General features: G+C 39.5%; 1 protein-coding gene across 9 annotated transcripts in view; it reads left to right on the forward strand.

Annotated features, from left to right (window-relative positions):
• osbpl1a (oxysterol binding protein-like 1A) overlaps positions 1 to 14,062 on the forward strand; it is a 34,030-nt gene that overhangs the window by 101 nt on the left and 19,867 nt on the right. For 3 of the 9 annotated variants that reach the window (XM_036007142.1, XM_036007147.1, XM_036007143.1), the window contains 15 exons: positions 1 to 236; positions 3,493 to 3,622; positions 4,053 to 4,138; positions 4,247 to 4,321; positions 4,478 to 4,589; positions 4,746 to 4,831; positions 5,786 to 5,930; positions 7,363 to 7,430; positions 7,529 to 7,573; positions 8,911 to 8,984; positions 9,215 to 9,278; positions 9,392 to 9,493; positions 10,616 to 10,744; positions 10,887 to 10,968; positions 13,076 to 13,182. The exon at positions 1 to 236 is cut by the window's left edge. In XM_036007142.1, the coding sequence (XP_035863035.1) occupies positions 3,499 to 3,622; positions 4,053 to 4,138; positions 4,247 to 4,321; positions 4,478 to 4,589; positions 4,746 to 4,831; positions 5,786 to 5,930; positions 7,363 to 7,430; positions 7,529 to 7,573; positions 8,911 to 8,984; positions 9,215 to 9,278; positions 9,392 to 9,493; positions 10,616 to 10,744; positions 10,887 to 10,968; positions 13,076 to 13,182 (1,299 nt within the window). In that variant the 5' untranslated portion in view covers positions 1 to 236; positions 3,493 to 3,498. Of the gene's footprint in view, positions 237 to 1,819; positions 1,939 to 3,486; positions 3,623 to 4,052; positions 4,139 to 4,246; positions 4,322 to 4,430; positions 4,590 to 4,745; positions 4,832 to 5,785; positions 5,931 to 7,362; positions 7,431 to 7,528; positions 7,574 to 8,910; positions 8,985 to 9,214; positions 9,279 to 9,391; positions 9,494 to 10,615; positions 10,745 to 10,886; positions 10,969 to 13,075; positions 13,183 to 14,062 lie in introns of those variants that run through there. The other 6 variants (XM_036007146.1, XM_036007148.1, XM_036007144.1 and 3 more) reach the window with 6 other exon arrangements.

Raw genomic sequence — 14,062 nt, forward strand, 5'->3', positions numbered from 1 at the left:
CATCGGTCATCTCGGCCTCGGTTGAAGACGATAACCGGGGGATGTGTGAGTGACGGCGGGATGTGCCGGACGATGCGCGCCGCGCTGTAGTAGCGGCAGGAAACGACTCCGAGGGGCTTAAACTTCACGTGCAGCTCCACAGAGGGCCTGCGTGAGAACAGCTGTCTGAACAACCTGGATTAGACTTCTCAGGGCTGGAAGAGCTGGAGCAGTAAGTGTGTCTGGCTCACTCTACAGTAAGTTGATCCTGTTTTCTGATCATTATTATCTGCTGAAGTGTTATTCTAATCACACAGCAGCTTCACATCATGTCACCTGGTCACAGCTGGCATCACTTCAGACTGATTTGACATTACAAATTTAGCATACAACTGGTTGAATTTAAGCTCAACAAGACATTTTTTAGTGGTATATATATATATATATATATATATATATATATATATATATATATATTAAACTCCCAAATGAGTACAATTATTATGTTCACTCTGTGGAATTCGGAAAAGTAAAAGTCACAAGAAGTGGAAGCAGTGGCGATTTTAGTAGTTTTTTCATATGTTTAATAGTTTGCATTTATCCTCTGTTATAATAATAAATACATATATTAATTGTTATCCAGTGAAATTACTGATTTAGCAGGGGGGGGGGGGGGGTTAACACTTTTGCAAGGCCCTGTATCCGTGTCGCATTCTCATTAGGGGCTGAGCCCCCCCTAAAGCTCTGATCCTAGAATCGCCCCTGGGTGGAAGAAATAGGCAGATCCTTTACTTAGGCTAATTAAAAGTGCCAGTGCATTAAAATACTCCATAACAAGTAAAAGTCCTGCATTCAAAATCTTATTATATAATAATAATATATTATTGCATTATTACCTTAGTATCAAAAGTAAAAAATACTCTGCAGGAGAACAAGCCCTGTGACTGATATAATATTATTATTATTATTATTATTATTATTATTATTATTACATTAATTGATTGTTGATACTGATGCAGTGGTTCTCAGGTCATGCCCCCTCAAAAGCGTCATAAATCTGAGGGGTTGTGAGATGATTTATGAAAAAAGTTCCACAGGACAAATTTGTATTGATTTTAGTATTGATTTGGAGTTCTCTCAAGACTTTTCTTTTTTAACTATTGGATCATTTGACGCCTTTGGGCCTCAAACTGTTATTTAAATGAAACCATCTGACAAGTTTAGAGGGGAAATGTGTCTATTTTCTTTTTTTAAATGTGTTGTATTTTTTATTATATGTTTTCAATGTTAATTCTTAATCTGAAAAGTGATAATTGGTTTATTAAAAAAAGATTAGATTAGACATCATAATGAATACATAAAAATACAAATTCAAACAGGATTTTAAATATTAAGAATGGAAACTTCAAAGAAAACCCTGCATATATCCTGGTTATGCTGTTGCATATAGTTTACAGGTGTTTCCCGGTGATTGCAGTGTATAGTAGAAAGACAGGCTGAGTAACAGTTAGTGTCACATGCTTTTTAAGCCCAGGTAAACCTGTTTGAGTTCCAGTGCCAGTCCAGGCTGCAGACATCAGATTTTCTTGTCTTGTGTTGTCGATGTGGTTCATTAATTCTTTGTCATAGCCATGTGACATTCCATAACATTTAAGCAAGAGCTGTCTTTTTCATCTCTGCATGCCAACTTTTTTTATTGCAAATACAGAACGTCATGTGGACTAAGAGTGTATAAAGGGGAAAGGGAGGACTTGTTTCCTTCCTGGAAAGCTAGTCTGGTGACTACTACCTTTTGTAATAATTCTGACAGTTGCTCTCTTCTCACTGTCTGACAAAACAGACTCTTGTGACTTTTTCCTCATGTGTCCTAAACAATGAGAGATGATGACTCATGAAGAAATGTAACCCGAGACAACTTCCCCAGGCCAAACTCTGGAGATTTAAAGAGTCACTTCAAAGGTGCACTTCACTGATTTTTAAAATCAAGTTCAGTTTAGCCGTCATAGAGAGTACTGGAAGCTGTTGTATAATGTGTGAGAAAAGAACTCTGATGCTGTCACCGTGATGTCATCTTTGATTTATTTCGCTTGGGTTTGGACACATTTTTTTAGCAGAAAGCCTCTGTTATACACCTGAGGTGTAGTGTTTGAAAGAGGTGAGTGTTTACCAGGCAATGGAAAGACACAGTCCAGCTGCATTGTGGGAAATGTAGGATCCGGTGTTCTTGGAGCTCAACCAACACTGTTGACTGTAAGTCAGGATATCTCGGCCTCTGCTGCTTCGGTTTTCCATCCATCTTCGTCCATATCTTCGTATATATACTGTATATATACAGGAACACCTGTTAAATTTCTCGTTAATGCAATTATCTAATCAACCAATCACATGACAGCTGCTTCAATGCATTTAGGGGTGTGGTCCAGGTCTAGACAATCTTCTGAACTCCAAACTGAATGTCAGAATGGGAAAGAAAGGTGATCTAAAGCAACTTTGAGCGTGGCATGGTTGTTGGTGCCAGACGGGCTGGTCTGAGTATTTCACAATCTGCTCAGTTACTGGGATTTTGACGCATAACAATTTCTAGGGTTTACAAAGAATGGTCTGAAAAAGGAAAAACATCCAGTATGCTGCAGTCTTGTGGGCGAAAATGCCTTGTTGATGCAAGAGGTCAGAGGATAATGGGCCGAGTGATTCAAGCTGATAGAAGATCAACTTTGACTCAAATCTAATTTGACACTCGTTACAACCGAGGTATGCAGAGAGCATTTGTGAAGCCACAACACGCACAACCTTGAGGCGGATGGGCTACACCAGCAGAAGACCCCACCAGGTACCACTCATCTCCACTAAAAATAGGAAAATGAGGCTACAATTTGCACGAGCTCACCAAAATTGGACACTTGAAGACTGGAAAAATGCTGCCTGGTCTGATGAGTCTCGATTTCTTTTGAGACATTCAGATGTTAGAGTCAGAATTTGGCGTAAACAGAATGAGAACATGGATCTGTCATGCCTTGTTACCACTGGGCAGGCTGGTGGTGGTGGTGGTGTAATGGTGTGGGGGATGCTATCCTATCAATATGGGCCAACATTTCTAAAGAATGCTTCCAGCACCTTGTTGAATCAGTGCCACAAAGAATTAAGGCAGTTCTGAAGGCGAAAGGGGGTCAAACACGGTATTAGTATGGTGTTCCTAATAATCCTTTAGGTGAGTGTATATACAGTATATATATATATATATATATATCTTTTGCATAAGTGTTTTGCTTGTAAAGTTTTTTTACTCAGTGCCTAATTGCCTCTACAGAGAAACCTACAGGCTCATCAGCTTTCTTGCAATTTAGCTCTAAATGATTAGTAATAAGCATATAAACTTCCTATAGACACTGGGTTTCTTTTCAGAGAGTCGGTGCACGTGTCCTTCTGAAAGCATCTTTTTAATACAGTTGAGTCACAGAAATAAAAAGCATCTTTTTGCGCCGTCGCTGCTTCTTTCCTGCGTTTCCTCTGCAGGGGTCCATGGAGGAGCTGGAGCCAGAGGAGCAGTTCCTGCTATTCGCCCGGAACGGGGATCTGCCAGGCATTCAGAGGCTCCTCGTGTCCAAGATAAAGGAAGAGATGCACATCAACATAAACTGCAGAGGTACATGAGTAACACTTTACGGTAACACTCTACTTGAAGGTATCCACATAAGAGTGACATGACACTGTCATGAACGTGTCATAAATATTATAAACAAGTCATAAACGTTTATGACATAACACTTCTGTCATTAAGTGTCATTCGGTTTTTGTCATGACAAGTTAGGGTTTTTCTCCGGAAATTCTCACAATCTCATATTGTACTAAAATAGTTCACCGAAACGTGTTTCTGAAAACATTTTAAGTGAGAAATAGGCCATACAGTTGCTGAATCTGTCTTCATTTCAAATCGACAAAGGTCAGTTTAAAAGATTTGACAGTGTCATGTCACTTTTATGTAGATACCTTCAAGTAAAGTGTTACCCACTTTACGAAAAAAAAAAAAAAAATCATTGTGTGTGGTGTAACACAGTATGCACCTGTTTTCTCAGGTAAGAGGAAATTTAACCTGGGATGGACGCCTCTTCACTTGGCCTGTTACTTTGGACACAAAGATGTGGTGGAGGAATTACTAAAAGTAGGGTTTATTAAAAAAAAAAACTTATACAAAAAATGATTGTTTTAGATTTGAAATAACTGCATGGCTAACAGGTGTGTGTTGCCCATCTGTTGTTACCCCCTGCAGGCCGGGGCGGATGTTAACTTGCCCAATAATGTTGGAGACACACCGCTGCACAAAGCTGCCTTCACAGGAAGAAAGGTATCTCAATGCATCTTCTATTTTCCATTCAGAGTTTTAGTTTCTCTCTGCTCTTCTCGTCTCTTTGTTGATAGTATGGTTTTGTGCATGCATTTATTCATCTATTCAGTCAGTCTATCAATCAACCAACCAATCAATCAATCACATATTGATCAGGAGGTTGTCATGCTGCTGCTGCACTATGATGCATGTGCTACTGTCATCAATGGGACAGCACAGATTCCCAAAGATGTCACTCAAAATGCCGAGATCAGAAGCATGTTAGAAGGTAAGAGAGACGTGTTGTCTATCTAATTTAACGGTAAAATTAAATAAATGTTATATTATATAATAATATTTCAACATACAAGTTGTTATATAATGTACAGATTGTAAAATCATCCTCCATTTTTTCTTGTAAATCGCATCGCTCTACTGATGCCAGCGGCCGAGAGAACGGAGGAGAGGAAACTGGAGGAGGAACTTTTGGAAGCTGCACGAGAAGGAGACATGTCAACTCTTACTCAGCTGGTGAGTGCCAGATGCTGATACCTGATCAAATACTGTCAAAGATATCAAGTGGTAGTCAGAAACATTTTGACCAATAATAGTGTGGAAAGTCCTTTGCTAACCTGGGCAAAGTTATTCAGTTACTATAGTGGTAAAAGGGAATATTTCTATGTAGTGATGGAGTACTCGAGTCACTGTTCTCTGCACTTGTGACTTGACTCAGACTTGAGTCGCTATTCTTTGGACTCGTTGCTCAAACTTGGTCTCACGCACTGATGACTTGGACTCGAGGATTTATGAAATCGGACATGAGCATTTATGAAATAGGACTTGGAAATTAGATAAAGTTTCTGACTACTGTTATGTGTAATAGGCAGTGATGGAGTACTCGAGTCCTGGACTTAAACTTGAGTCTGACTCGAGTTGCTATTCTCTGGACTCGTGACTCGACTCAGACTCGAACACAGGTGGTGTTGACTTGACTTGGACCCAACTCGGACTCTTCTTTGGTGACTCAGACTCGGACTAGGGACTCGAGACTTGACTCGGACTCAACAGTTGGTGACTCGACTACAACACTGTTTCTATGTGTTAAATTCAATTCAGATTTATTAGCCACGCTAGCGGCAGACCTATAGGCATGGCAATGTCAGCCTGTCACTTTGTTTGTCACTGTGTTAGCATGTTAGCATGATATACACTGATATCGCCACATATTTACAAGTCCAGACAGGTATACAGTCGACTACGGCCTTCAAATCTCAGTGACAACAACACAATTGTCCATGAAAACCTCATTAGGAAACGGCTCTGAAAAAAAAATGGACACTGATAGGAAAGTTTTGAGCAGCCTTAAATATTCCAGCTCTTGGACACAGAGTGAGAAATCAAAGAGTTTTTAGCAAAATAATAAAGACCCGCTGGACATTTGGCAACAGACAACCCATTTGTTTTTGTCCTGTGTGTTCGCTGCAGCTCAGCAGGAAGAAGACCCCAGACATCAACTGCACAGACCTGCTGGGTAACACTCCGCTGCACTCGGCAGCCTATCGAGGCCAGAAGCAGTGTGCCCTGAAGCTGCTCAAAAGTGGAGCCAGCCCCAACATCAAGAACAAGAAAGGTAAGACTTATGGACCTTTTTCAGAGCAGACATTTTGACTTGTCATAGTAGGAAAAGCACAGCTGAAATTGATAACCTTAACGACGGCTCAATTCCATCAAGTGTCCCAGTAAGCTGGTTCAGTGAGTCAGCATGCACAATACCAGGACCTCTCCTAAGTGGAATGTAGCCATCATTAATGGGTTTGAATACACCTGTGCTTTTCCTACTATGACATGTCAACATGTCTGCCGTGAAAAAGGTCTATTTGCCAGAGCTGGCAATCATGAAAGACTCCTATCTTTAAAGGATACGGCTGGCAATATTCTGCATTCCCATATTCCCATGAAAACTAACTTAGTGCACGGAAGGGAGGGGGAGGGGACGGGATGAGGAGGAGGGAGGGGCGATCTAGCCTCGTTTTGTTTGAAAATACTTTGAACGTCAACAAGAAGTGCCGTCACCCAACATCGCTTAGAGCATCTTTAAGTCTTCTCACAGGATTTTTGACAATAATCCATAATAATAAAAAATATCAGTGAGAAAAAAATAATATATAAATATATAAATAAATAAATAATATAAATAAATAACTCTAGCATTATCCTTTAACAAACCATACATCTCACTCAACATCACTCTCATCTCACATTTTTCTAAGACAGCTACTTGTACTAAAACATATTTCCTCTGGTGTTAAAGCAACACTGTGTAACTTTTCCCTCTTCGGTCCCCCTACAGGTTGTCTCATTGGAACTACAGCTCGCGCGGCTGTAGTTCCAATGAGACAACCTGTAGGGGGACCGAAGAGGGAAAAGTTACATAGTGTAGCTTTAGTGCGTAACTTTTTGATATTAATAAACATCCGTTACATTCAAGCCATTGCCAAATGAGTTGCTACAAAGCTTATTAAGACCATCAGCTCCACACAACTCTCTCTGTATTTCTCAGTATGACTATGTTCAGAAGATTGTGGCGTCCAGTGACTTTCCAGCACAGAAGCACGTGCGCGATCACGGAAGTCTTGTATCATGCGGACGCGCCGACAGTTTTGTTGTCATTACTTAGAATTCCTCATGTGGCCGACAGAATCTACGCAGTATGGCTTTAAGTTTTGACTCATTTCACACCGTCTCCATTCCTTCACCCAAGCAGTAATAGCAGCTGACTGAGTGAGCAGCTATCATTTCTGCAGTAATTCAGTTTGACCTCTGATTCTTTTTTACCAACACTGTGGTTATTTCTGTGAATCAAACGTGATTAACAATGTAAGAAATGTAAAAACTATGATTACATGAGAGGCACAAGCTGGGGCTGGTTTGGATGTTACAGCTTGAAATTTATAGCAGTTGTTGTTGACCTTTGAATACCAGCAGTATATTTCTCCCTTTGTTTACGTGCATTCTGTTGTTCTAAAGCCCCACTTGTCTTGTGTGCCCATCATAACTCACAGGCCAGACAGTGTTTGACCTGGCTAGTGATACAGCAATCAAACTGATCCTCGAGGGCAACGTTCATCGAGTGAGTGCTCAGCTGATAGTCGGCTTCCTTAAGTTATTTTTGATTTGTTCTGTGATCTGTTTTTGACTTCCTTCGTGTTTCTCATCTCTTCCTTGCAGGGTATGACCCGCCATGTCAAGAAGTACGAGGGACTCCTCTGGAAGGTAAAGTCTGGCAATGATTCTGTGTGCTGGCTGAGAGAACGCTACAGTGTGCATTACAGCTATTAACCCTTGTGTTGTCCTACCGTCGACCATGCAACTTTTTGTTTTTCTGGGTCAGAATTTCAAATTAAAACTTTTTTTTAACGTTTTGGCCTCCTTCCCGATGTTTTTGTCACTTCTTTTCGAAGTTTTTGTCACTTTTCCCAACGTTTTTTGTCACTTTCATCTAGGGCTGGGCAATATGGAGAAAATCAAATATCACAATATTTTTGACCAAATACCTCGATATTGATACAGCAACGATATTGTAGTGTTGATTATTGGTGCTTTCACAAAATATTTTCACAATGAGATTTTTGATAAATAATCATCAGTAATGTGGATATAATGACTAAGTGGGTAAAGGCAAATAATAGAACAGTTACAACAGTCTGGTAAGTTCAGAAAATGACATCACTTTACTGTAATGCAGCCTTTAAAACCAGGAAAAGACACCACTTATCCTATGATATTACAATATCCAAAATCTAAGATGATATCTAGTCTCATGTCACGATATCGATATAATATCGATATATTGCCCAGCTCTACTTTCATCAAAGTTTTTGGTCACTTTTTCCTATGTTTTTGTTGATTCTTTTTATGTGCTTTTTTTTTTACTTTTGTTGTTTTTTCCCCACGTTTTTTGAATTTTTTTTCAACATTTTTGTCACGTTTTTCAACGTTCTTTTCTCAATTCTTCTTCAAATGCTATAAAAATTGAACAAAACACCCAAATTCAATGAAAGTAGTGAACTGATCATTTATGTTACTTGTTGTATGGAACCATCCATGTTATTGACAATTTGGTTGAAAGAAACCCAAATTTCTGATATAGAAACTTTTTGAAAATGGGTCAGACTTGACCTGAGGACAACAGGAGGGTTAACAGTGCACACATAATCAAATAATCATCTTTTTTATAGATCACCAAAACAATATGTAATAGGGCCAAATGAATGTTACTTGATGCTTTTACAAACCACTTATTCATTAATTAACAACGTATTTGTATAAGGATTCGTTCCAACTTCATAATAGCATCCAAATAATGTTTTTAGATTTACAAAACAATTATTAACCATTGACAAAGTATAAGCTATCTAAATTTATAAACTAATTAATTATTTATTATTATTATTATTATTATTATTATTATTACACTAAACTAACTAACTAACTAACTAACTAACTAAATAACATAAATTGTACCACCATTGAAATCAGAGCAGACTGAATAATATTAGAAACCAATGAAAATCAGACCGCTGATTCTTCTCTTGTGCTTCATCCCGCAGAGCTCCAGATTTTTTGGCTGGCGCTCCTACTGGGTCGTCGTTCAAGATGGGGTTTTATCCTGGTACTCCAAACAGTAGGTGCCGTCGCTCACCTTGGCTATGCTTGTGTTCCTTGAATCGGACACGTGATAAGATGTCAGCACCAGATAAATGAAAGTACTGCACACTTTTGATTAGAAAGGTGCTGGAAGTGACAGGAAGATAGATTCTATCTTCCTGGCTCACCATTGAAAATGTGTCATTGTGTCAAACATTGAAGTAAGCCTGCAAAAGAAAAGACTTCGCCTCTTTCTCCGCCACGCAGGTCAGACGCAGATGCCAATGTCAGAAGACAAAGTTGCAAGTCCCTCACAAATGCTCAGTGTTTGGTAAGCACACTTAAAATAATTACTCCCCTTTTTTCTTTTTTTTTACCACTGTGGTGAGTTTGGCTGAGTATAACTTTTGCACCACTGAATGTTTTTGATGTCATTGTTTCCAGGTCCGAGCCAAAGACAGCTGCTTTTTTACCATCAAGTGCTTCGATGACAGCGTGCATCACTTCAAAGTATCACCTAAAAACGACCCAGAGGCAACGAGAAAAGTATGTTTAATGTCTCCTGTGGCTGTTATTAACATTTTGTCTAGGTCTATTTTTACTTGTATGCATTAATTGAACTGGCTTTTTATCTCCAAAGTCATTCTCTAACTTGGTTCTTGAATGTTCCACCTGTAAAGCACCAATCAGTGCTCGGAATGAACACAAGAGAACCAATCAAGCTCCATTTTTATCAGAATGCAGCATAGAAAATCTGCTTAGAAATATAGGAACTATTGGATAGGATATAACACAGCTATGTAATTCTGTTAAATAAAACATCACATAAAATATCACATTCATTTTTAATGTCACTTGTTTTTATTTTAAACAAATTGTATATCCAAATACAAAACACATATTTTATAAGCTCAGTCTGCCACTTAAAAAAAAAAAAAAAAAAGCCAGTGATGGTTCCATGGTATCCGGATTTTGGATAGTCACCATGGAAACATTGATTGGTCATGTGACAAGGGCTGGGAAGATTGGCAGAACAGGCAGCCAAGTGACAGTACTATGCCCAATGGATTGTGGGGGGCAGGGCACCAGGGAGGGGCCAATCTTATTTTTTTATTATTATTATTATTTTTTTTTTTTTTTGGGCCCCCATGCCCCCCATGCCCCCCTTCTAGCCCCGCCCTTGAATCAGACACTTGTTAAGATAAAAAATGATGAGTTCTCAATATTAAAAGGTTTTATTTGTGTGGCCGGTTAGCTCAGTTGGTAGAGCAGGTGCACATATATATAGAGGTTTATTGCTCGATGCAGAAGGTCCAGGGTTTGAGTCCGACCTGTGACAGTTTTCCTGCATGTCCCCCCCCCCCTCTCTCCCCTATCATGTCTGAGCTGTCCTATCATGCAGAAATGCCCATAAAATTTTATTTGATTAAATTATTTGCAATCCACCTGATCTAGAAAATAGATTTTGATATTATATATTTAGAATACCTTCTTCAGGGTGTCTGTTATTTTGACCAATAAAAGAGAACTTTTCTAAGTTTTGCTACGGTATTTAGGTTGTGAAAACTTTGAACGTCAGTATCTCAAAAACTGAAATTAAAGTAGAAGCTTATATTTCCATGGTCATGCTTTTCAGATAAATCAATAACGTTTTATTTTTTTTTGCAGGCATGGCTGGACGCACTGGAAGAGCACTCAGCTTACAGCACACACTACTGCTCCCAAGAGCAGGGCAGCGAGAAGGACGAGGAGGAGGAGGAAGGGATTTCACTCGGGGAGCTAACCGACTCGCTACAGGTGGCTGTACACAAAAAAATCCATAATCAGCTTGTCAGAATACTGATCCGTAGTGTTTGTGCTGTGCCAGAAAGCCCTCCGGTCCTCCCACCCTGCGCTGCTTTTGTTCATCTGTAGTCTCCTCTCCTCTCTCTGAAACCAGGCAGCCGAGGCCAGCCAGAGGAAACTGGAGGAGGGAGTGGAAGCTTTCCTGTCCATGCTGAAAAATGACGGGCTGGCAGAAAGTATTGGCAATTAAGTTTTGTTTTCTATAAATTGTAATATATGTAACAGAAGAGAAACCTCAAGTAACTCAAGTTATAATAACTACACACTGCAATGCACTGAAGCATTAGTTAAGTATGTGTAAATACTCAATTCATCATTTATAGAGAGGCAAAGTCCCTCCCCTTCCAGTGGACCTCATGGGACCTTAATAATTAAAATATACATAGTAGTGAAAGGGGAGAGACAGATCATTTAATGATCCCGTTTGATTTGAGCCATGGATTACAAATATAATGTACGTCAATTTAAAAGTGCTCGTATTATGCTTTTTGGCTTTTTCCCTTTCCTTTATTGTGTTATATATCTTTTTGTGCACGTTATAGGTTTACAAAGTGAAAAAGCCCAAAGTCCATCCTAAAGGGACTTACCATCTCCAACAGAAAACACTGTTTACAAACTGCTCCAAACAGCTCTATTGTAGTCCAGCCTTTACTTCAGAGACAAACGTGGTCACTTTGGAACACACGTTATAATGCTCACCTAGCTGCTAGCGTAGCACGCCCTCATACTCTGCTTCTGACTGGCTAGTAGTCCTTACCTAGCTACTGAGCATGTGCAACTCCCAACAAAGATAGTACAGAAGTGAGATTTCTCACTCTGTAGCTAAAACAGAGAGCTCAACACACAGGGTGAAAAGAGGAGCTGCAGCAATGTGCAGTACAAGTGTTTTTTGAAAATTAAACCATGTAAACTTATTCTGATATAACCTCTAAATACAAATATGAACCTGAAAATGAGCATAATATGAGCACTTTAAAATATAATTCTTCAACTGAAGAAAGTGTCAGTTTGCCGTAGGTTTGACGTAGTACTACTTAGTTTAGTGTTAAACCGCTCAGTGAACTACATAACTCGTCTCGCACAATATACATCACTGGTTTAGTGCACATGTAACGCCATTTTACCTGATGTGTTGTATCCAGTGAAGTTATATCAGCGGAGAAGCGAAAGAAGGAGCGAGATCCCCTGCTCGTGTGAGTAACGTTACAACCCCGGTACGATACACGCAGACATCGTATCTTCAGCGAGACGTCATCCATGCGACTTTGAAGTGTGTAGTATTTCTAATTACGTATTTTCACAGTCTTATACTTCAACAGTTTAACAATAAACTGAGACTTCTTTTTTCTTTTCTTTTTTTATTATAATTTTTTGGGGCTTTTCTCTTTATTTGAAAGTGACATCGGATAGACAGGAAAGGTGGGAGAGAGATAGGGGATGACACGCAGCAAAGGGCTGCAGGTTGGACTCGAACCTGGGCCGCTGCAGAGGACACGCTCTTACTGGGTGAGCTACAGGTCGCCCCAACTGAGACTTTCTTGACTCGGAAAACTCTTTTAAACTGATGAACATCATATGTGTAATTCATGGCTCAATTCAAACGGGATCATTATTTGTCTTCCCCCGTTCACCACCGCTCATATTTTTTCACCGGAAGGGGAGGGACTTCGCCTCTCTATAAAGCATTGTTCCTAATTAATACACATTAGTATGTCATTTATAAAAGTTGTTCTTGATTAATAAGCTCATCTATATATAAACTCTATATGAACTCCTAAAAACTGGTTTGTAATTGATAATGTACTTAATTTAGAAATGGTGAATCCATCACCATAAAAAAACAATCATTAAACACATTATAGATGAGTTTATTAATTAAGAATAAAACATGTATAACTGTGTTTATATATTACAAACTAATGTGTGTTAATGTGGGAACAATGCTTTGTAAATGATGAATTACGTATTTATTGATCCTAATGATTCTTCATGGTGTGCAATTATTATTATTATTAAGTGTTGCCGAACGAGTCAAGAGTGGAAATGAAAACCTTATGATTAAAACGACAAGCATTGCAGGCAGAATGAAATGCACAGTATTGATAGACTGCCGTCTGCACCATCTGTTTCTGAGGCTCGCTTGAGAGCATGAGACAAAATGAACACTCAACAGCTTGACCTTCATGTTAGTTTCCTCTGCTTTTTAAGCAGCTTGTTTGACTTTTTCATTTCACCCATTACTTTGTGCTAATGGTTCTTCATCGATGCGTTTGTCCCTCTCAGGGTTTCCCTCCGCCCTGCCGCAGAAATTGCAAGAAATCTGTGAGTTGTCCAGGGAGACCAGTTCCAGTCTCAGTGTCTGTCTCAGCCTCCTCTCCAGACAGGAAGGGGTACGTGTCAGCTCCCCCAGGACAGATTTGTGTCGTTGTGTGAATGCCTGTGTGAAGTGTTTGTCTGTTGTACCATTGATTATCAGCATTTTACTCTTCACAACCCATAGCAGAACACAGATATAAGACAATACTTCTCATGTTGGACCAGGGGTGTTGAACTCATTTTAGTTTGTGGGCCACATACCCGTAATTTGATCTCAAGTGGGCCATACAAGTAAATTACTCCAGAAAGATGAGAAACTTTATCTGGCACAGAGTTTCTTGTCAGCTTGATGTTGGCGAACGCAAGTTGCTTCTGCTACGACAGCGTTCTAAGGCCATTGTAGGAAGAAAAAAATAATGTTACGGACCTGGGAGAGAGGGGTGATATTAAGAGAAAAAGAACTTGGATTTTCTCTGAGATGAAAGTGGTAAATTTGGAATTCGAATTAATCACCTCTCTGCAATTGTCACTCTTTGCAAAGTCATCCAGTGGGCCTGATTGGACCGTTTGGCGGGCCGGTTCTGGCCTACGAGCTGTATGTTTGACACCCCTTTGTAAGACTATGGTGATGAGTGCAAGAGTGCACTCCAGAAGCTTGATGCTCCACATAACTCTGCTGTCCGGTTTGCTACAAATGCCTCTTTCAAAAACACACCACTGCACTTTTTATTCCTCTGTCATTGTCTGTCTGTTTATTCCTCCTGTCATTTGGCCATCCTTACACACCCGTCGTAACATTAATTGGTTCGTGCTTATCTACTGTACAAAACCCTCCTTGGCTATGACTTTCCCAGTTAAATAAAAGTTCAATAAAAAGGTTCACTCAAATGATATGTTTTGGCTGTTATGTGCCGATATTTAAAGATATTCAGCTCTGAAACTTTTGCTGCCAAC

This window comes from Sander lucioperca, chromosome 11 (genome assembly GCF_008315115.2).
Source record: "Sander lucioperca isolate FBNREF2018 chromosome 11, SLUC_FBN_1.2, whole genome shotgun sequence".
NCBI lineage: Eukaryota > Metazoa > Chordata > Actinopteri > Perciformes > Percidae > Sander > Sander lucioperca.